This window comes from Quercus robur, chromosome 5 (genome assembly GCF_932294415.1).
Source record: "Quercus robur chromosome 5, dhQueRobu3.1, whole genome shotgun sequence".
Taxonomy (NCBI): Eukaryota; Viridiplantae; Streptophyta; class Magnoliopsida; order Fagales; family Fagaceae; genus Quercus; species Quercus robur.
The window spans coordinates 62278277-62302178 of NC_065538.1; the positions used below are offsets into that span (position 1 = coordinate 62278277).

At 35.2% G+C, this 23902-nt stretch overlaps 2 protein-coding genes across 2 annotated transcripts; one reads left to right on the forward strand and one right to left on the reverse strand.

The window, feature by feature from the left end:
• Positions 1–9119: 9119 nt before the first annotated feature.
• On the forward strand, positions 9120–15060 carry LOC126726598 (CSC1-like protein ERD4). Its single transcript, XM_050431881.1, has 6 exons — positions 9120–9890; positions 11701–11846; positions 12207–12482; positions 12863–13707; positions 14092–14347; positions 14492–15060. The coding sequence occupies exons 1-6, from the start codon at positions 9620–9622 to the stop codon at positions 14867–14869; spliced, it is 2172 nt and encodes a 723-aa protein (XP_050287838.1). The 5' UTR covers positions 9120–9619; the 3' UTR covers positions 14870–15060.
• Positions 15061–17822: 2762 nt separating this feature from the next.
• Positions 17823–21881, reverse strand: LOC126728501 (uncharacterized). The gene is made up of 6 exons (XM_050434310.1): positions 21617–21881; positions 20884–21531; positions 19546–20578; positions 19231–19461; positions 18087–18351; positions 17823–17903 (listed from the first exon to the last, which is right to left on the reverse strand). The coding sequence occupies exons 1-6, from the start codon at positions 21879–21881 to the stop codon at positions 17823–17825; spliced, it is 2523 nt and encodes an 840-aa protein (XP_050290267.1).
• Between the last annotated feature and the right edge of the window lie 2021 nt (positions 21882–23902).

The window sequence follows — 23902 nt, forward strand, 5'->3', positions numbered from 1 at the left end:
TCAAACCTATGGAAAGGTCGGCTACTTAATAAAAATTTTAAGTTGCTCAATCCTCAGCTCAAATACCAGAAAAAGGTTAAGGCTATGAAAGTTGTTAGGAAGATGGTGAAACACCCTATTACTCAACAACCTGGAGGGGCTGTTCATTTTTGGGTTATATGTCTTCGGATGATTACCTCCTACACCGCACCGAGCATTCAGTTGTCATCTCGACTATTTTGAGGTAAGTGTTGTTTTCTCAGGTCGGCATTATTGTGCCAGACAACTCTATTAAATTCATGATAATATCTTTTCCTTAGCAAGAGTTTTGACCCTAAGTATCATTTGTTCAAGTCGGTATTATTGTGTCGAACAGCACTCGTAAGTTCATAATAGTACCTCTTTCCTTGATAAGGGATTTCGGTCCTAAGTAGTGTGCTCTCAGGTCGGCGGTATTGTGCCAGACCGCCCCAATAAGCTCATCATAATATCCTGTCTTTTTCTTCTTATTATGGGTTTCAGCTCTAAGTATCATTTGTTCGATTCAGTATTATTAAGTTGGATAGTTTCAACAAACACAGAGTAAGATCTTTTTATTAACTGAGGTTTCGGTCCTAGGCATCGGTCAAAGTGTAAAAATAAAAAGAATTCACAAGATAGTATGTCTATTCATGATGTAACCATTTCAGAAATAAAGAGATAGAACATGTGAAATAAAGCAATAAAGACTTTTATTAATATAAAGAGGTATTACAACGTACAAAGAAGGGCTTAAACAAGCCTATATAGAAAGCGGATTACAAAAAAAAAAAAAAAAAAAAAAAAAAACAACAACAACAACAATATGACAAATAAACAGTCAGATGTCTTTTTAAACTCGTCTCCGAAGTCTTTCCAAACTCTGCCCCAGTAGCGCCCATATTGAGAGGAGGACCTTCTTTAGAAGAAGAATGAGGAGATGAAGAGAAAGAAGGAGGAGAAGAAGAGAAAGAAGGAAAAGCGTCAGGATGGATCTGGCGGTGGAAAGAAGAAGAAAGAGAGGCAAAAGGAGGCACCAGTGAAGGAAGAGAGGAAGAAGCAGGGATACTTTGTCCCTGCGTCAGTCCTGACTCATAACACGCTGGTGCCATGTTAGCTATGCTCATGAAAGAGCGGCTGGTACTGATAATGGCTGGCCCAAGCTCAGTCGCGCCGAAAGTTTGACGTGACGAGCCCCTGCTTCGGATTTTGGCTAAAAGGAAGGTAAGAAGGATCTTGAGTCTCCGCCATCCCTGCCCTGACCGAGCCATTTTGAGCTTCATAAGAATATGGTGTTTCTGGGAGGGGTATGGTTCCTTCATTACTTACTCCTATCTCGAACGTATCACAATTTAAGGCGTAACTAGCGAGTAAAGTAAACTCTGAAGGAGGCTAAGGGTTTCAGATTTCAGAAGGATGAAAATGGTCTCTGTACAAGAGAAATAGCCTCCTGTTTTTCTTCTTATATGAAGGGCAAAACGGAGGGTATTTAATCTGTCCAGATTTCCAAGAAAATCTGTAAACGAAAATGTACCCGTTTCACTTCCCCACATCGTCAACAAACCGTCGAGTTTAAATAGTCTCGTAAATGGAAGTCATTAAAGGCGCGTTTCGGATAATTAAATGGCGGGGACGAATTGTGAATGAATTCATAGGAATATCTCGTAGTCTGGTATGTTTCCTGGGTAGATGAAGAGGCACTAGCATTAATGAAAGACAGAGTTAAACGAGCCATAATAAAGGCTTGGCATTACCAAAATCCTCCTCTCCAACCAAGAGGTCGGACAGCAGGATTTTGAGGGGCTATTGTGGGGCCCAATAATTTGTGGGCCAGGCCCATTTATTCGCTGGGGTCCAAAGGCCCAAGCCGAGGAAAGTTATGGCTCAGGATCTGTAATACAAGTATAAAATAGCCTTGGGATACAGCCGAGTATGATTCAGTCCTCGGCATGTCCGAGGTCTCACCGGAAGAAAGGGCAAAAACGGTATAGGACTAGCTTGGAAGAAAATCTAAAATATCTAGGTCAACAGAGAAGGATACGCTGGAAAGTATAACGACCAGGGAAAGCTGCCCTTACTACCATTCAATACTCTGCACCTGACAGAGCCATACTCTTCAGCTTTTACAACCACCCCCAACCACTTTGAGTATGGGCTGATGAGACAAGTATCAGTCTGGGGAAAAGTTGATCCTACACGTGGACGAAGGATAAGGAACACCTGTGAGTATAAAAGGAAAAGGAAGGAATCCAGAGAGGAGGTTGGGAAAAATGGCCAAAAACCAGAGCCTCCCAGCCCGCCTCCAGGAGAAAGACTCCTAGGGCAAAAGAGACTTAACCATGTATGTATACCACGAAAAACCCACCGTCTGGTGACTGTGGTCTAGCCTTTCAAACCCACGCTCTACAAATGATATTGTTTGGGCCTTTTTACGTACGAACCCAACACTGTTACGGATCGTTACGAATCGTGTCCTTACAATAGTAAAAATTGTAAGTTTTTATATGATATTAAAATGATCTCTATCTCTTATATTTCTATATATTAAGAGAATTCAGAAAATTAATTATGACTTAAAAAAATGTTAAAAATACCCTAAATCTAATTAGATAATCTTTATTATTAAAAAATAAAAAATGAAGTTAAAATTGTAATTCAACAAGATTAAAAAAAAAAAAAAAAACTACCAGAGCAAATTTTTTCCTAAAAATTAGCCCACTTTTTATTTAAAAATAGATGCTACGTCCACAATATTTTTACAACAAATCATAGGTGGTTAGTTGTTATTGGTTCAAATTTGAACCTAACACTAAGATTACTTTTTTGCCCCGACAATAATAACCAGTAACAACCTGCTACTTAAGATTTATTGTAAAAATGTAGTGGATATATCATTTCAATAAATATATCTCACACACATTTGATACATTTTTTCCTAAAAACTAGTACACACTAAACCCAGCTGTTTATTCCATTTCAAATCCTAAATTTTAGTTTCTTAAAAATTCTTTCCCTATATAACTTCACTAACAATAGATAAATTCAAATTAAAAAATTACATTAAATTTAAAATAAAATAAAAAAATTCATCGCACGTGTAAAACGCGTGTGATGAGGCTAGTTATTATTATTATTATTATTATTATTTTGATAAGATAGAATTATTCTTTTCACATGGAAGAGGAACCCTTATTTTTCCTTCCAAATTGTCAAAACTAACATTTTTCGGTTTTGTTTGTAGGTTTTAGCCGTAGACCACTTATGAGTTATGACTTCTAGATATGTATCCACACTTTCAATCTTGACATTGAAGTTGAATTATGAATGATATACACGCACCGTATTATGATTCTTTGCATTTAAATGAATGAAAGATAAGGTCGTTTTCAAAAAAAATGAAAGATAATGTTGGAAATATCACTAAAGTAATATTCAAATAGACTCTAAATAGATATTAAATCCTAAAGTGTTATAATACCGTTGACACGCCAATTATGAAAGATAATGAGTATCAACATTAAATGATTTTTTTTTTTTGGCATTCAATATTTTTTTTTAACATTTTTTATTTGCATTATCCTTTACTACAACTACTACTACCTAAAACACTACATTCAATTCACCATGAATTTTATTGATATAAATAACGGTTACATCAATAAAATTGATATGATTTGATTGCATGGCTAACTTCAATTGATAACACAGCTGACATGACAACTAACGAAATCACCCTGTTGGCAAGTGATTTTTTTGGGCAAGATTGAAATTTTATTTTAACATAATGCCATAATGCAAATGTATATGTGTGTAGATTCTTCTTAGATATTTAAATCTCGGTTCTTGTCTTTTATATCTCATAATCACTTATATTAGTGAAGTGATCATCATACCAAAAATATGCTATGATTGACAAATAATTTCTTAATACTTATAAGTTATAATCCTCATTGATTTATTGTTATGACTTATAGTGTTACTAACAAGAGAAAATTATTATGTACTCCTAAAGTATCATAAATACGTATTTTTTTTTCTCACATAAATAGTGGGTCTTATCATGAATTTAATTAGTGAGACCCACCATTCATGTAAGAGAAAAAAATACACATTTATAATACTCTAGAAGTACACAATAATTTTCTACTAATTGGTGGCACTAATATCATTGAAAAAAAGAAACTTTGATGTTTTCGGTTTTCACATCACCTGTTATAAATAATTGAGAATTCTCATTTAAAGGCATTAAATTTAATCAGTTTCATGAAATACAAATGTAAAATACCTGATTGGATTGATTACTACCAATTGAAAATATTAAATTGATTTTTGAAATGAGAAGTTTTAGAGACTAGGATCAGCTTTCTTTCTTTCATTTATGAGTAGTTCAAGTAAGGATTAAAAAATATTCCATCACTTAATAATTGGGGAGATGAAATTTAAATCCTTAACATTACGGTTGAAAATACTAAAAAATACTAGTTAAGTTACAAACACTGATCATATTTATGAAGTGATCATCGCATCAAAGATATGCAGTGGTTGGCAAATAATTTCTTGATACTTATAAGTTATAATCCTCATTTATTCATTGTTATGACCTATAATGTTACTAACAGGTGGCACTAATATCATTGAAAAATAAAACTTTGATGTTTTCAGTTTTCACATCACCTGTTATAAATAATTGAGAATTCTCATTTAAAGTCATTAAATTTAATCAGTTTCATGAAATACAAATATAAAATATCTGATTGGATTGATTACTACTAATTGAAAATATTAAATTGATTTTTGAAATGAGAAGTTTTAGAGACTATGATCAGCTTTCTTTCTTTCATTTATGAGTAGTTCAAGTAAGAATAAAAAATATTCCATCACATAATAGTTGGGGAGATGAAATTTAAATCCTAAACATCACTATTGAAAACACTAAAAAATGCTAATTAAGTTACAAGATTTTGGGTGATAATTCGATAGTTGGTGAATGGGAAGATTTAAACTTTAGATATCTTTATTAAAAATAACAAAAAATTTCAATTGAGTTACACGGCTCTTGGCCTAATATCCTTGCATGGTATATCAAATCACGTAAAGAATTCTTCTCAAAAAAAAAAAGAAAAAAAAAAAAAAAAAACCTTATCTGGTCATGTAATAATTTGTTGCCAATTGATCTAAAAAAAATGTTGCCAATTTCTTTTTTAATACGTTTCACTTCGCCCTTTTTTCATCATCATTTTATACCGCATTTGTATAAGGACTTAATTGTTTTTGTTTTCATTATATATAAATGAAATTTTAATGAGTTGTTTCATTTTTTCTTTCATCATAGTTTGTTCGTTTGGTTTCTTTTATATTTTTCTTTTTTTGGTGTGAGAAAAATAATTATATAATCTATATAGAGGATTGGATTTTCTATCAATTGATTCATTCCATATTTACTTTAACAAGCAAGCAAAATGGCAGACACTAGACAGCAGTTATGTGTGTTTGAATGAACTTATATATTTTTATTGAATTAATTTACTTAAAAAATTATTGGCGTAAAAATAAATTGTATTTAAAAAAAATTGAGACTTGAATTAAAAAAAAAAAAAAAAACCTATCTATAAGTCAATTAAGTAGGAAAATAAAGTTATCCAAACCAGTTGTTTTTTTTTTTATTGGCATTTAAAAGTTATTTAGGTTTAAGAAAGTTGAATTTTACGAGGAAAATCACATTATCCTGCTCCCCTTGAATGAAATGTATTACATTATTCTCAATCCCTCCGGGCGGTATTTGATGGTTTGAAGATCCATATGATTGGAACAGTAGGAATCAAGATCTCTTCTTCTTTTTTTTTTGAGAAGGAAGATTGTGAATATCATTGAAATCAGCCATAGTCGGCGAACAATACAGAAAGGAGATGTGGAGGAACATCTTCCATCCACACCTTAAAACCTATGACATGTCTTGCATGTTTTGCTAGATTATGAGCAACAGCATTACCAATTCTTTGAGTATGGGAAAAAGTAATACAATTGAAGTCGGGGAATCAAGATCTTGGTGGCTATACTTCACCAATAGTGACATTTGGATTTGGGTGGATCGAAACTATATATGTAAAATTGTAAATAGAAGAAGTGCTTGATTTTCTTATCATTATTGTTTCTTTATATATAATGCAAACCAATTAATAAAATCCCTATCATTTCTCTCTTTTTTTCTTAAAAAAAAATCTGTGGTGGAAAATTGTAAGAATAAAAAAAAAAAAAAAACCCCTAAATTCTGTGTGCTAATCAGTTGTCGTGGTCATGAATATTCCATTAGTATTTTCTATTCAAAAACAGATATGGAAGTATCTTTTGATTAAGGTATATTTTAATGGGAGTACATGGTTCACCATTCACGAAGATCTAAACAAGTAGCCTATTCCTATATACAATGTAACTCATTTTTACTTCATCTTATAAAAATATTGAGTGTCTATTTGTTAATATTATTTGAAAAACAGTTATCATTGTTTAAACAATATAACACGTATTTTCATAACACTTTTTTACCCACACATATTTTCACAATACTTAAACAATGTTGCTAAAAATAACATTACCAAACGATCTTGAATGTTTATTTTGTGCCAAACACTTTTGTAGGTGGATTAAATTTTGGAAAAGAGATGGAACTATAACAATGATTTTGATGGTGATTGAATGGTAGTGGATCCTATCTTTATTGAAAAGGAGAAGCCTCAGTTCAACCCTGTTGGTTAGAGAAGCTTTCATGGTCAAGTCAGTAAGCTAGGGAAGAGAGTGAGATATAATAATATAACAAACTAATAGTTCTAGAGCTCTTGCTTATCTTATGTTTTCAAAGGGAAATCACCCTAAACTAAGGCTATGTTTGTTTTGGATGAAAAGGATTTCAGGAAATCATTTTACACCAGCCTAAGTGTTTGGTAAGCATAGAAAATTGGGTCAAACGGAAATTAATTTCCGCGTTGACCGTAAAATACCCCTCCAAAGCCGGAAATGATTTTCAATCAAAATTTTCACTTCAAACCATTTTCGGACTCACGCGCAAAGAGAGAGAGAGAGAGAGAGAGAGAGAGAGAGAGAGAGAGAGAGAGAGAGAGAGAGAGAGAGCAGCCTTCGACTTCGCCGGCGAACCCAGAGCCCAGATCACGCCTTCGACTTTGCTAGCGAACCCACGAATCGAGATCAAGCCACGAACCCAGAGCCCAGATCACGCCTTTGACTTCGCCGATCTACGAACCTACAAACCGATCTTCGACCTAGACCCTTCAACCCACCGATCTACGAACCGACGAACCAATCTTCGATCCAGAGCCTTCAACCCACGAGCCTTCGACTTCGCCGGCGACCCAGAGCCTTCGCGCCACGAACCCATGAACCGATCTTTGTCTTTGTCTCTGTGATTTTGATTTTTTGTGTGATTTTGATCGACCCACGAACCGATCTACATTTCTGTGTGATTTTGATTTTTTACTTTTTCTCTTTGATCTCTGATTTTTTGTTGTTGTTGTTGTGGTGGTGTGGGTGGTGGTGTTTTGGTGGTTTTCTTGTTGTGTGGTGGTGAGTTTTGTGTGGGTGGTGGTGGAAAATAGCATTTTTAGAATGTTACCAAACACATGAAAATATTTTCTAGAACAATTTTCATAATGCAACCAAACACTTGAAAATATTTTCCTTTCTCGAAAATAGCATTTTCGAAAAATAATTCCCGAAAATATTTTACATGAACCCAACACAGCCTAAGTTGTATGTCCGCATGTTAGGGGATGTGTCTCAAAGTAGCAACCCCAATTTGTATGCGATGAGACAAATCCAAATAGCACTGGAAACTTCTTTTTAGAGGATAACCATACCGATTGTTTGAGAGTGGTTTATTTTACTGAAACTGAAAATCTTTTGCTGAAAGTATTGTAGATAAAGGTAAATGTTAATTAAAATAGTACGGTAAAACCCATGAATAGTATCAAAAAGTGTAGTAAGACCTATGAATAGTGGCAAAAATAAGTTAAATAGTAAAATAAGTTAGCAAAAAATAAGCTAGTCAACTGAGAGGAAGATATCTCATAAGATTGTGTTATAAGTTAATTTTGTTCTATACTAGGCTATTCGGCCATTATGCTCAATTATGGTCCTTGGTAAATTTTTTTGATCACTATGCTTTGCCATGGTCCTTAGACTGTTTATTTTCTTTTTGGATTATAAGCCTAACCTCCCACATTGTTAGAGTATTGATTTAAGTAGATGTAAAATAGCATAAGTCCCAAATTTTGCCAACTAACCCCAATCACTAGTATTAGCTTATGCATCTATTTTACTGCAATACTTGTGCAAAAATATACACCAGCACTAATGTTGTGCATTTCTTCTAAAAAAAAAAAGGAACAAAAATCCTGGAAAGTTGGTTGGCAACCAATTATCACACAGATCAATCTTTGTTATTATAATATGTGACATAATTAGAAAGCGCATAATAAAGAATAATTACACTCATACCAAGCCAGATCAACCACGCTGTATCCCATGACCAGCTTGCATGACCTAGCTGATTCTTTTTCCTTATTCATTTTATTGGGGTCAAGCAAAATGAATCAATTAAATATATACATTTTTTTTGGCTAAGAGATAAATAATGCAACCACCTACAACAACTTAACTCAATTCATTTTATTTTATTTATTTCTTTTTGCTTGAAAGGAAAGATTTAAGCACAAGACTACACAAGCAAAGATTAAGAACCCCATTCGACCTTATCAACAACATCCTTTGTTTTTCTTTCACTACCTCACCTGAACAGTTGCCAACACCAACAGTTGCTTCATGTATCAGAAAGTCACTTTTTATTTTATTTTATTTTATAATAATTGTTATTTTTTATGTGTGTGAGAATCGGAATTACCCCACCATATCCATATCTCATAGCTCACATGCCCCCCATTGCTCACATTGGCCCATAAAAAAGAGACCTATCGTCAACTGTTATAAAATGCCATGCCCCACCTTTTTTTGTTTTTTTTTATGGGACCCCTTTTTTTTATTATAAGGAAAACTTGTCACCCTTTTTAACTCTCTGTCCCCGCCTGCACTATCAAATTATCAATCTCCATCGAAATCCATTTCCACAGTACTCTCTCTCTCTCTCTCTTTGTGTGTCCAATGCGTGTGTGAGTGAGCATTAAAAGAATGAACACGGAAACACAAAAACTTGGAAATGAAACATTGAAAGAGCAAAGTAGAGTCTTGCCCCACATCCAGCTAATCACTCCTCCAGATATTTATTACACACCTTTTCTCTTTCAAACAACCAAAAAATAATTGCATAATTTGCTTTCTTTTTTGTCAAAAACGTAACTACCAACCAATCTTCATTCATGATCACATCTTTTCCTTCTTCATCTCCCAACGGTTACTTTTTGCTTTCTCTCTTTCAATGATCCCATTAACCCGCTCTTTCCATTTCCATTCCTATATGCTTATTCTCCTCCACTCCTAAATATACCTTCTTTTCACAGTTTCACTCACTCACTCAGTCACGCTTTTGAGAGAGAGAGAGAGAGAGAGAGTTCTGGCATAAACTGAGAGAAAAAAGAGCTTGTTAGAGAGAGACCAGATGGAGTTTAGTTCCTTTTTGACGTCCTTAGGGACATCCTTTTTGATATTCATAGTTTTGATGTTGTTGTTTGCATGGTTGTCGAGTAAGCCTGGGAACAGCGTGATTTACTACCCGAATCGGATCTTGAAGAGTTTGGATCCGAATGAAGGCGGGTCCAGGACCCGGAACCCGTTTTCGTGGATCCATGAGGCCATGTCCTCAACGGAACAGGACGTTATCTCCGCCTCAGGATATGACACTGCTGTCTACTTTGTGTTCTTGAGCACTGGTTTGTCTCTGTCTCTGTCTCTCTCTCACTCTCAATTTCTCTGTCACTTTCTGCTTGTAGTTTTGGTAAAGTTCTAATCTTCTTGTTGTGCTTTTTCATGAATTTTTTTTAAAAAAAAATATTTTTTTGAAAACTATAATTGTATTGGGTTGATGTAATTCTAGTTCTGGGATGTCATTCTCTGGAAACAATTTATTATTTTTTTTAATGAAAATTAAAATTTTTTTTCCTTCTTTTTGAAAAAAGTGGGTGGAAATGATTTTTTATTTTTTATTTTTCCTTTTTTTAAGTAAGGATGTTGTTGCAATTGATATTTATGGAGAAGTCAAGTGTGCGCTCATATGTGGAAAGACATTTAATGTTCTAAATTGGATTACAAGATATAACCCTTCGATAATTCCTCACAATATTGTTGTTTGACTGTTGAAATTATTTGCAAGTTTTACTTATCAAAAAAGAAAAAAAGAAATCAGTTGCAAGTTTCACACAAATATTGGGGATCTGTATTGCTATTTGTGGGAAGTGACTTTTATTTATTATTATTTTTTTAATACCTTTTTTTGAGTAAGGATGTTGTTGCAATTGACACTTATGGAAAAGTCAGAGTGTGCTTATATGTGGAAAGACATTTAATGTTTAAATTGGATTACAAGATTTACCTTTTGATAATTGCCCACAATATTGTTGCTTGTCTGTTGAAATTATTTGCAAGTTTTTCTGATCAAAAAAGAAAAGAAAAAAAAAATTATTTTCAAGTTTCACACCTATATTGTGGATCTGTATTGCTATTTAAGGAATTGGAATGACAGAATAGATCGTACAATGCAACTTTTTGTAAGTAATTTTAAAATCTTCAGTATTTGGTTATATTAGAGCTCGGACTTGGTGTGATTGCAAGTACCTCTGCCCAAGCTATGTGTGGTGGGTTTGAGTTCGAGAATTAGTCTCTCTAAAATTAGGGGTAAAGCTGCCTATCAACCACCTTTCCCAAACTTCACAGAAACAAGAATCTTTTATATTGGGTACAGCATATAGTATTTGGTTATATTATTATCTTTTCAAATGAGAAAGCGATAAAAGAATTTCATTAATGGTTAATAGAATCTTTCTTTTTTGAGAGGCACTATGTGCAGAGCCTCATCCATTCAAATCACACAGTAATCACCGACATGGACATTTCTAGACAGTTTATGTGTCACTATATTCGTTTTTGGTTTTTCCATGACTAATGCTGTGCCTCTTCAGCACCTTTCTGATAAGGTTTGCATCCTCATTGATTAAGTCCTTAGAAGAGAAGTTAGGCTTTGTGGATTGTAATACATTTATCAGAGATAGACTGATGCAAGTGTTTTGTAATTAAAGTGGGGGAAAATACGATGATGGAAGAGGGAAGGCTGTTTCAAGAGAAATTGTAGCAATTTGGCAAGATTACCTATTGGAACTTGCTTGAAGAGTTGAAATGATGTGTTTAGACTTTTAATTTGTATAATTTTAAGGATATGCTAGTTCATCATGGTACGATGTCAAGTGTCTTCTACCAAAAGCGACAGGTTGTGGGTTTGAGTTTGGAAATCAGTCTCTACAAAAAAAAAAAAAAAATTGTGGATAAGGATACTTACCATGACCTCTCCCAAACCCTGCAAAAGTAGGAGTCTTGTGCACTGGGTACAACCTTTTTTTTTTTAATGTTCCCAAAAGCTAGTTAATTGACTTAATTCTGTGTAAGGCCTATATAAGAAATGTCTTAATCTATTAATCTGGAGAAATGCAAAAAAATTCTTATATTCTCTTTTTTTCAATTAATCTGCAGTGTTGGGAATCTTGGTTTTATCTGGCTTAGTGCTGCTGCCAGTTCTTCTACCAGTTGCTGCCACTGACGATGGTGTAAAGACTGCCTCAACCACAAGCAATGGGACTTTTAATGACCTTGACAAGTTAGCCATGGGAAATGTTAAGGTATTCCACACTACCTTTCATAATTTGGATTGATAATTCTATTTCTTTTATTCTCTCAGCACATTAGGTTAGTAAGTGTTCAGGATGGCTTAGATTTATTAGACTTGCCAAAGTGCACATGGTAAATTATTTTAACCACCAAATAATATCTCATACATATCAGATGAATATGTTCAGGGGCACAATTTACAGAGCTGATGGTGCTGAATATATGATTTCTGTGTCATGCTATTCAACTAATATATCGCTTCTTGATGAATCCAAGCTATTAATGGCTTTCTATTTTGTTTGTTTAGTTAGCTATCTATGCCTGTTCATTTCTTCTGAATGCAGTTTTTCGTGTTTCTTTTGTAAATACAGGAGAAGAGTTCTCGCTTGTGGGCATTCCTGTTAGCCACTTATTGGGTTTCATTTGTCACATATTTCCTGCTATGGAAGGCTTATAAGCATGTCTCTGGACTGAGAGCTGATGCTCTTATGTCTCCTGAAGTGAGAGCAGAACAATTTGCCATTCTTGTTAGAGACATACCTCCAGTCCCTGAAGGTCAAACAAGAAAAGAACAGGTTGATTCATACTTTAAAAGGATCTATCCCGAGTCGTTTTACAGATCAATGGTGGTGACAGACAACAAAGTGGTAAGGCATTGAGTTGCTATTTATACTTACTTTCTTTTTTTGGTGCATTAATTTGACCGTTAAATATTGCACTGTGCTCATAGAATTGTTTATATCTATGCACTTCAAGTGATATATTTGTCCGAGAAATTTACTTTATCATAATTTCTCAGCTTTTGATGATACTAAATTATTATTATAATACATGGATATATCATATTTGAAGGTTCAAATTTAAGACAATATCTCATTTGAAACTGAATTGTGTGAGAATTCAAGATGAATTAGAAAAAATACCATAGGTTGGATATGATGATCTCATTTGACTTGAATGGTTTATGGTGTGTTTTTACATTTTTGGTGGTAATATATGCATTTATAACATTGATTGATTCTGTTAGGTGAACAAACTTTGGGAAGAATTAGAAGGGTACAAGAAGAAGCTTGCCCGTGCTGAAGCAGTATATGCGCAGTCAAAAAAAACTGGCAAACCAGAAGGAGCAAGGCCCACTAATAAAATTGGCTTCCTTGGTCTGATTGGTAAAAAAGTTGATAGCATAGAGTACTATAATGAGAAGATTACTGAAGTAACCCCAAAACTGGAATCGGAACAAAAAGACACTCTCAGAGAGAAGCAGCTAGATGCTGCTCTGGTCTTCTTCTCAAGCAGGGTGGCTGCAGCTTCTGCAGCTCAGAGTCTACATGCTCAAATGGTTGACAAATGGACAGTTACAGAGGCTCCTGAATTTCGTCAAATGATATGGACTAATCTTAAAATCAGTTTTTTTCAGAGGCAGGTGCGACAATATGTCATCTACATTGTTGTGGCCTTGACGATAGTTTTCTTCATGATTCCAATTGGATTTATTTCTGCTCTCACAACACTGGGAAATTTGAAAAAATATCTACCATTTTTAAAGCCAATTGTGGATATAGCTGCAATCAAGACAGTTTTGGAAGCTTACCTCCCTCAGCTTGCACTCATTATTTTTTTGGCTTTGCTGCCGAAGTTCCTTTATTCTCTCTCCAAGGCTGAGGGAATACCCTCTGAGAGTCATGTAGTAAGAGCTGCTGCAGGGAAATATTTTTATTTCATAGTGTTAAATGTTTTCATTGGAGTGACAGTGGGTGGAACATTGTTCACTACTTTCAAGTCCATTAAGAAGGATCCTGACTCTATACCTGACTTACTAGCGGCTGGCCTGCCACTCAATGCCACGTTCTTCCTGACCTTCGTGGCTTTGAGGTAAGATTATGATTTTGCATTTTTATATATTTGTGGTTTCTTTTTTATTCAGTAAACCCCAACAACACCACCCCCCTCCCCCCCCCCAAAACAAAAAAAGAAAAGAAAAGAGGAGGTTCCTGTTGATGAGAATGCTGTTCTTTTGGTCATGATCTGGAGTGATGACATTTTTTGTGAATCAAATCTATAGGGTGGATGTGCACCCTCAAATGATATGGGAAATAAATGGAACTATATCATTTCTCTTGGTGCCATACACCCTTTGTATCAAAATCCGGCTTTTTCCTGATTTTCTTTAATATATTATTTGGTCTTTTATTTTTGCTTGCTATCTGTTTTTATGCAGTCACTTTTCATTTAATTTATTAATTCTTTGTTTCCCAGGTTCTTTGTTGGCTATGGTCTTGAATTGTCCAGAATAGTTCCTCTAATTATATTCCATTTAAAGAGGAAGTATCTTTGTAAGACTGAAGCTGAGGTGAAGGAAGCTTGGTACCCAGGAGATCTTCGGTATGGAACTAGGTTTCCTGGTGACATGTTGATCGTCACAATTGTCCTCTGTTACTCTGTTATAGCTCCTATTATTATCCCATTTGGTGTGGTTTACTTTGGTTTGGGTTGGTTAATTCTTAGAAATCAGGTAAAGTTCATTTATTTTTATTGAATTTCTGATTTTTTTTGTTTTACCAAGCTTCTTTGCTTGAGCTCTAGCATGCTCAAATATTTGCCCCCCTCTTTTTTTTTCATGTTAATTTAGTTTTCTTTCTTATGTTTTATGTGACAGGCACTGAAAGTTTATGTTCCAGCTTATGAAAGCTATGGAAAGATGTGGCCACACATGCATAAACGCATCCTAGCAGCTCTGATAATATACCAACTTACTATGTTAGGTTACTTTGGGGTGAAGCAATTCATCTATGCACCGCTCATACTTCCAGCCGTCATACTGTCCCTCATATTTGGCTATGTCTGCAGTAAGAAATTCTACCGATCTTTCTGCGACACAGCTCTGGAAGTTGCTTGCCGCGATTTAAAGGAAATTCCTCATATGGAACAAGTTTTCAGATCTTACATCCAACCAAGCTTGAGTTCTGACAAGATTGAAGATGATCACTTTGAAGATGCCTTATCACAAGTTTCAAGATCAACGTCATTTGTTTGATGTACATTCTCGTATTTCCACAGGATTTATGTTGGTGTGTATAATCTGGTTAGCAAAACTTTTTGGAACTTAGCATGTTTTTTTATATGTTAAGCATTGGGAATCATGATATTGGGTTGTCTGTAATATATTACTTTCATTTGCACCAGTTGTGTGGATTTATTCTTATTATAGTACTGTTTAATCTTTTACTTTCAAATTAAAGTGATATCATTGAATTGTCCTGCATTCCAATTTACACAATTCATGAATTTTTTTTTAATAGAAGGAAACAATGCATATTTAATTAGTAAATATTAGATTCTCAAAAAGAAATAGTTAGTAAATAATAATAAATAAATAAAGAGTTAGATTTAAAGAATTTTCTAAGAAGAACTTATCTAATTTAATTGTAATCTGTTTAGAATATAATGCCTTATTTAATCAAAATTTTGTTAGCATTGGGGTTATTATTTGACATCATTAATAGAAGTTAATAAAAAGTTACAATGAGGCTATTATTTATAGTATGTACATATAGAGACGGAGAAACATTTTTATTTTATTTTATTTTTTATTTAAGAGAGCTACCTAACATATGATATTTATACTAAATAGCCAATTGTGGATTTTTCGGAAAAGTATTAGGGAATTTTAACTTAATTTTGAGCCGAAATATGATATTTTGTGACCAATAAAAATTATATGCCTACAACGTTAAATAAATGAATTGATAGATCGTAGATCATAGAACAAGAAAAATTATTTCTTCCATATGTGACTTTGTGAATTGTTTACACGTGAAAACGCCATTTAAAAAAAAAAAAAACGAAAAGAAAGAAAGAAAGAAAGAAAGAAAGATGCGTGTAGTTGGTAATCTAGCTCAACAATATTGCTAGATCAAAACAAAACACTTCGGGATCTCTAGCTTGTAGTTGGTAATCTAGCTCAACAATACACACACACACACAGTTGCAACAGATAAATCACAATTATTCTTCCTAATCTTCCTGATCTATTTGTTAAAAAAAAAAAAAAAATCCCAGAATTTATAAATAAAAAAATAACAAAATTTCCTTCTTTTTTCTTACAAAATCCAATACAGTATATAAGTCAAACTAAAGAACAAAATTAAATTTTTATTAGAATTCAATTAACAATAGTAGATGAAGGTATATAAATTTTTTTTAGACATCTCATATTACTCCTTTGCATTCACCTGGGCCCTTTAAGTACTTATATAACATCGTGCCTCTAATTCATCACTATTGTCAGTTACTCCAACAATCAATCTAATCACTCTGTGATAATCTCTTTCAAAATTCAATTTTATTCCTGTCATTTTTATTTACAATGAGGCTTTTTTTTTTTTATATATATATTTATTTTGGGTTTAGTGGCAAATTTTTCATTTGTCCCAAATTGAAGTGCTTTGGTTTCCTAGCCTTTTGGTATCATTGATATTGTTGGGTCCATGTGCAACTCATCTTACACGTTGCAATGTTTGAAAATGAATCAAATCATTATCCAAAAAACCCGGTAGTTGCAACTCTATATTTTAAAATTTGATTAGAAAAAAAAAAAAAAATAGAAGAAGGAGAAGAAGCAATACAAATTACTAATATCTTTTGGGAGAGTAATTTGAGTAGATCCATTTACAGAATGCACAAAATCAACCAATGGTGATATTGCATCATTTAAACACAACAAATTAAACTAAAAACCAATTGATGTTTTGGCTTGAATATAAAACAATTCATCATGAACAAATTGAATCTAAAATTAAAGCTCCAAAGAATTTAATAGATTTGTTCACTCTTATTTTTATTTATTTATTTTTTTAATAACACTCAAATAGAACAAAGTAGAAAAAAAAAAACCCATGTATTAAACTAAAATTAATATTTAAAACAAATATAGATAACAATTTTTTTTGAAGATGAAAGTAGTTTTAACAAAAGCAATTGTTAAGGAAGTTTGAAATTTTGAAAATTTTGTTTTGTTTTTGTTTTGAAGGAAACGTGGGAAGCAATTTTATAGTAATTTTTTTTTTTTAAAACTTTGAATACTAATAGATATTTTTTTTTTAAAAAAATTGTATTAATAGTTATGTTTATCCAAAAAATATATATTTTTTGAGATAGTTTCAACCTATAGTGTCCGCTCTTGATTATCATCAGACTAAGAAACTAATCGATTTTTGGTGTAAGCAGAGATTGAACCTTAAATTTCTTATCCAAAAACTATTTGAAAGACCATGCCCATGATTTCCACAATTCTCTATTGGAGGGTTTGGTAGTGGGTTTGTAATTGTACGTGGGATTTGAATTTTTTTGAGATTGTTTTGGATTTTTTTTTTATTTTTATCTATCTCTATTTATTAATGATTTTTTTTTTTTTTGAGAAAAAAGTTGATGCTTATTATTAAGGATGACTATTCAAATCAGCTTGAATTATAGATAAAAGGTGTGGGGGTACATCCTCCAGCCAGATGGACATGGGAGAGGAAACTAGTGCTCTTCTTGCAAGAGAATGAGCAACTTGATTACAATGTCGTCTAACATGAACAACATTAAAACATGAAAAATGTGAAGCAAGATTGAATATGTTGTTGACAATATGTCCAAAAGGCGCCCAAGAGCAGCGGCTGTTTTTCAAAACCTTGATTAAAATTTCTGAATCTCTCTCAATGACAATGTTATCAAAACCCAGCTCCAACGATAGTTCAACGGCCCTTCGTGCTTACCGACTCTACCCCATTTCTTATTATATAGGAATGATGATAATATTTAGTCCATTCACTAAATTGATAACTAAATTTTCTTATCTTCTAAATAGTAATAGAAACTGTATTGACCAACGAATTATATAATTTAATTTAAATTTTTCTTTAAAAGAAAACTAACATTTTTTTATGCATTCTTTTTTTTTTTTTTTTTTTTTTTTTTTGGTTAACTCGGCTGATTACATAAAACTAAACAACAACCATTCTGTTACAAAAGAGCTCAGCTTTGTCAAAAGCTAGCAAATCAACCACCACAGGTGGTGGTTCATACTACAAAAGGAAATTAACAGCTTGAGTTGCACCTATGTTAGCAAGCTTGTCAGCACATCTATTGGTTTCCCTAAAGATGTGAGCCACTATGCAGCTAGGGAAGGTTTTGATCAGGTTCCTGCAGTCATTCAAAAGGGGTTTTAACATGAGATTATGAGAGGAGGGGTTATTATGTAAGTGTACAATCAAATCAGCATCAAGTTCTATATTAACATTGAGAATATCAAGTTGCCGAGCAAGTAAGAGGCCATCTTTGAGGGCCCAAAGCTCAACCAAAACGCTAGACATACTCCCAAGCTTCCTCACAAACCTAGCCACCCATTCACCAATGTTGTCCCGTATCACACCTCCTCCCCTCACCTGGATTGAGTTACCAAAAACAGCACCATCAATATTAAGCTTCATCCAACCAGCCAAAGGCTTCTTCCAACTAATCTGAACTTGCACTCTAGGATGTTTGTTAGAGCAATCTAGGACTAGTGCAAAAAACTCAGCACCCCTTTTATGCTTTGCACGTGAATGTTGTGTTCTTTCCTCCCTATCTTATATATAAACCGATTCCTATGCAGCCAAATTTGCCAAATAGCTTGGGGAAATACATATTTCCAAGGTATACGCGGTTGAGACAGATACTCATAGGATTCACAATTGTTTTTAAGCCAATCCACTAGTGTGGTGTTGTAAAAATCTTATCTAGTATCATCAAAACCTAAATTCCTCCAAACTTCCCTAGCCACACTGCAATCATGCAAAACATGGACAATAGACTCTGTACTAACTCCACACAGATCACAAGTATTATCCAAGTTAAAACCCCTTAAACCTAGCACTTCCTTTGTAGGGATGCTGGAGTGGAAGCAAAGCCAAAGGAAGAATTTGATTCTTGGAGAGGTTTTTGCCTTCTAGAACCAAAGTTTTTGAGTGGTCAGGTTCAAAGGGTTTAAACCCTTAGCAAGAAGGTAAGTCGATTAAAGATTGAATCTTCCATCCTTAGAGAAGCCCCAAATGAGTATATCATCTTGGAGGGGGTTGGCAGCAAGCGGCACTCCTTGCATTTCCTTAAGGATTGAATCAGGGAAAAAAAAGGAAGAGTCAAACACATTTGCAAGGAACTCTTTAGCTGATTTCTTCCTTTCCCCCTAAAAGAGGACCTTGTATAAGCTCCCTAAGAGGGCTTGAGGTAAGCCAAAGCCAAAAATCATCCCAGGCACTCACAGCCTCCCCTTTTGAGATAGACCACTTTAATCCTTTGTTGAATATAACACCCCCATCTTTGCAAGCTACCCAGGTACTTGAGGTAGGTAATCTTCTTCCCCTTTCACCTAACCTGGCAGAGGTAAGACATTTAGAAGTGAGCATAAGTGCCCAAGGTGCATCCAGGCTCGAAGCAATCCTCCAACAAAGCTTAGCAAGGATGGCAGCGTTCCTAGCTCTCATTTGAAAGATGCCAAGACCTCCTAGGCTAGTTGGGGAAGTAACTTTATCCCATCTAATTAAGTGGAGCTTCCTTTTCTCTTCCGTATAACCCCAAAGAAAATCTCTGGTAAGCTTATCAACTCTGTCACAGACTTTGGAGGGTAACTTGCAACACTACATTGTATATTCAGCAATGGGGGCAACAGCAGCCTTGATTAGGACCAACCTTCCTGCAGGTGAAAGGCATTTAGCTTTCCAACCAGCCAGTTTAGCATGGAATTTATCTACCACTGACTGAAATTGATTCCTATTTTTGCCTTTATGCTTGAATGGAAAGCCTAAACACTTCCCTAGATTATTGGTTTTGTGAATACCTAGCTGTTGAACCATGTTAGCACAATCCTCCTCTAAAACATTCAGAGAGAAGAAGATTTTGGACTTCTCTTTGCTGATTTTCTGACCTGAAAGAGAGCAAAATTCCTCCAAAACATCCGAAATGGTCTCACAGTTTTCCAGGTTAGCTTTTGCAAACAATAGTAGATCATTTGCAAAAAACATGTGGGAAAACCCAAGTCCATTCCTAGAAGCTTTAACCTTATCCCAGTCTCCATCCTCGCACTTCTTATTAATGAGAGCACTAAGAAGTTCCATACACAGAATAAATATGTAAGGGGAGATTGGGTCTCCCTGTCTAAGGCCTCTCGAAGGTTCAAATTCCTCAAGTTGCTCTCCATTAAACAGAAGGGAAACAGAAGTGGAGGAAATGCAACTAAGGATAAGCTCAGCAGTAGCATTCTGACATCCAAGGCTGCAAAGAACATTCCTCACAAAGCTCCATTCCATATGATCATAAGCTTTCTCTAAGTCAATCTTAATGATCATATATCCAGTTTTGCCTTTCTTCTTTTCTAGAGTATAGAGTAACTCCTGGGCCACAATAAAGTTATCAGTTCCTCTTCTACCAGCAACAAAAGTTGTTTGGGAGGGGGAGACAAGCTTCGGCATATTTATCCTTAGAACAAGAATTTTAGTCACAATCTTGTAGATAGTGTTGCATAAACTTATAGGAAAAAATTGGCCAATATTTTCAGGACCCAATTGCTTGGGGATCAAAGCAATAAGAGTTTTATTTAGTAGAGAAGGGATTTTCCTATCTTGGAAAATTCTCTTAACTTCAAACTTTATCGAGTCATCCACCACCATCCAAAATCTTTGAAAAAATCCAGCATGAATCTCATCAGGTCTAGGAGCTTTAAAAGCTTTCATAGAATTCAGAGCAAAAAGAATTTCAGCATCAGTGGGGGGGGGGGGGGGGGGGAGGGGTGAGATAGATTGAGAGCTTCAGAGCTAGACAAGGAGTTTTCAAAGGGGAGGGAGTGGTCACCTATCCTATCACAAACAATTTGCTCCGAGGTGTAAAGTTTTTTAAACCCATTAACAAAAATCACCTTAACTCTCTCAAGATTAGTAACCCAATTCTCATCTGGGTCATTAATGCCCAAAATTCGGTTATTGCTTCTTCTATTGAGGGTAGAGATGTGAAAAAAAGTTGTATTCCTCTCACCTTGAATAAGGCAATTGGTCCTAGCTTTCATGCCCCAAAGCTCTTCTTCCAGGTTTATAATTTTCTCCAATTCACCTAAGAGGACCTTATGAAGGTTAATTAACCGTTGGGAAGGAGCATTAGCTAAAGCCTTCTCAACTCCCATCAACCTGGCAGAAAGGTTTCTTTTCTTCCAGAAAATGTTCCCAAAGACTTCCTTATTCCAGATTTTGGCCTTATCAGTAAACATATTAATAGCATGGCACACACTCTGACGATTACCTTCCCAGGCTTCCTTAACAATACTCAGGAATCCATCATGGCTGAGCCAGACAGGTTGGAATCGAAAGGGCCTCACTCCCCTTTGTCCAAGATTAGGCACCATTGACAAAAGGAGAGGACAATGATCTAAATTGATACGAGCTAAATGGGAAACAAAAGCCTCAAGAAAACACACATTCCATTCTAAATTCAACCAAACTCTATCTAGTCTTTGTTGAATAAGATCAGATAATTCCCTCCGATTCGTCCACGTAAACTTTGCCCATGTGAATCCCAAGTTAATGAGATTGCAAAAATCCATACAGCTAGTATACTTAGAAACCCTCCTACTACATATTCCATTTCCACCCGATTTCTCCTCTTCCCTAGTTACATCATTAAAATCCCCTAACATTGCACAGGGAAGATTGTCTCACAGACAAAATTTTTAAATTATCACATAAGATACATCTCTCCCTAAATCAAGGACTACCATAAATTGCACTTAATAGCCAAGATTGAGAAAGAGACCTAACTTGGACAATGGCATGAATCTCCTGTTTAGTGGTCGATAGAATGTCCATATCCACGAAATCCGAGCGCCACAGCAGCCAAATGCTTCCTGCGTATCCAATGGTTTTAGTAGAATATGCCCCGTCAAAAGGAAGCCTCCTAATAATATCATCAGCACGCTGGCCATCAATGCGTGTTTCAGTGATCACAAAAATACTTGGTCGGTGCCATTCCACAAGATCCATCACAGTCTTTTTGAAGTTGGGCTTTATAGCCCCTCTACAATTCCAGATTAATATATTCATAATAGGGTTTCGGGAGGTTCGAGCATCAAAACAAGTTAGGGACGGTTCCTCCTCTGTCTCCCTTAACATCCATTCCTATCTCAGCTCCCTCTTCTCTCGAATACTCCTTGGAAAAAGGTTCACTGCATGCTTCAATATTCCTATAGGGCCTTGATTGCTGTGAATATCCAAGGTGAGTGCAATAGTTGGAACCAAGAATTGGAAGAGCTTCACTCTGAATAAATTCCCCATGCAGGCTATCTCGATGGGCTTCTTGAGGAGTATCTTTCTCTATGAGATCACTGGCTTCAGGTGAGCTTTCTCCAAGGCTGTTAGTGATTTTTCGCAGAGAGGTTGTCCACAAAGAATCCCTAGTTGCATTGATGGCAGAGGTAGAAATTTTGGCTGATCCATTAGGAAGTGCCAATAAGGATTGGGGGTGTTCATCCAAGCTTCGTCCTCCATGAACAAGAATCCTAGCCGAGCACTCACCTCTGTCAAGGGAAAAATGTTCTTCCAAGCCATCATGTCTTCTTCTCCATACCATCCCATGATATCCGTCGGATCTCTCTGTATCCCCATAATTGTTGACATCCCTAGAGGTATTATTTTCCCCCTCAGGAATATTGCCTATAGGTTCCTTGGATGGTTCAAGTTCATCAGAGCCAGCACGAAAACAGAAGTTTGGGTTGGTGTTAATGGTGGTAAGGGGTTTTGAGGGCCACTTTTTGGCTTCCCAACCCGAGACAGTGGGTGAAAAGCCTATTCTATCCTTAGAATTCTTGTTATTAACCTTCACGGGTCTACTAGGTTCTTTGTAGGAAAACCCCTTTTTGCCCTTCAATTAAGAGTGGGTACTAGGATTTGACTGCCTAAAATTTGAACCTTCCCTGCTGGCGTCATCCTTCCTTTTGTCAGTGGACATTGCCACTCTAGTGGCTTTTCTTTTCATATCTTTTCTACTGTCAGAGTGAGTGTCTTGAGGGATTTCTATCTAATCCCCAATCTGAGAGGCAACAAGTTGCCTCCCTTGGTCCTTTCTATTCCTACTGTTAACATGGGTTTTCTTCTTTCTAGCAACCACCATCCAGTCACCATAGGCACTCGTATTCACTTCTTTCATTGCCACTTGGGCGCCAGTGGTTTCCGTGGCATCCATAGACCCCAACGTTGATGGCGAGGTAGATACCATATCATTTTTAGATGGACAGGGAGTGGGTTTCCTAATCACATCTAGGCAAAACTCTTTTCGATGACCCATACGGCCACAAGCAAAACATAACATATTAATGCCCTTATATTGCACCGGTTGAAACACTTTACCAATCATAATAGAGTTAACAAGAGGTTTATTGACGTTTACCTGGACTCACAACCTTACAAAGCAACCCTTCTCGCCATTTGCCGTGTGAGAATCAATGCGTAGCACTGGTCCAATGGCTCGCCCAATCTTCCTTAGGATAAAAGGATCATAGAACTCAATTGGTAGCCCAGGTAGTCTGATCCAAACAGCCACAGAAGAAAGTGAAGCCTCCTCTGCTTTAAACTCGGGTTCCTACTGCCGAATAGCTAGAAAGTGTTTGCCAGCAAACCATGGACCTCATTTTATCATCACCTCTAGGTCTGAATGGAGTTCAAATTTGATCAGAAAGAAATCATTCCCTAAATCAATACAATCCATTCTTCCTACAGGCATCCACATAGCTCTCAACCTGTTTGTTAGAAAAAGAAAACTCACATTTCTTTCAAACGTTTTAACAATGATGGCCATGGTTTTGAAACCAGGACCGTTAATAGAATCGGAAAAGAGAGAGGTTCAAGGTTTTTAAGGTCGAACTGAGGTTGAATCGAGGTCGAACCGCGATGATGTCATAATTAATTTAGTAATTAATTAAATATAAATAAATATATTAAATTAGTAAAAATAAATGTATTTTTCATATTATAGTTTTCATAAAACAAATAAGAAATATTAAATTTTA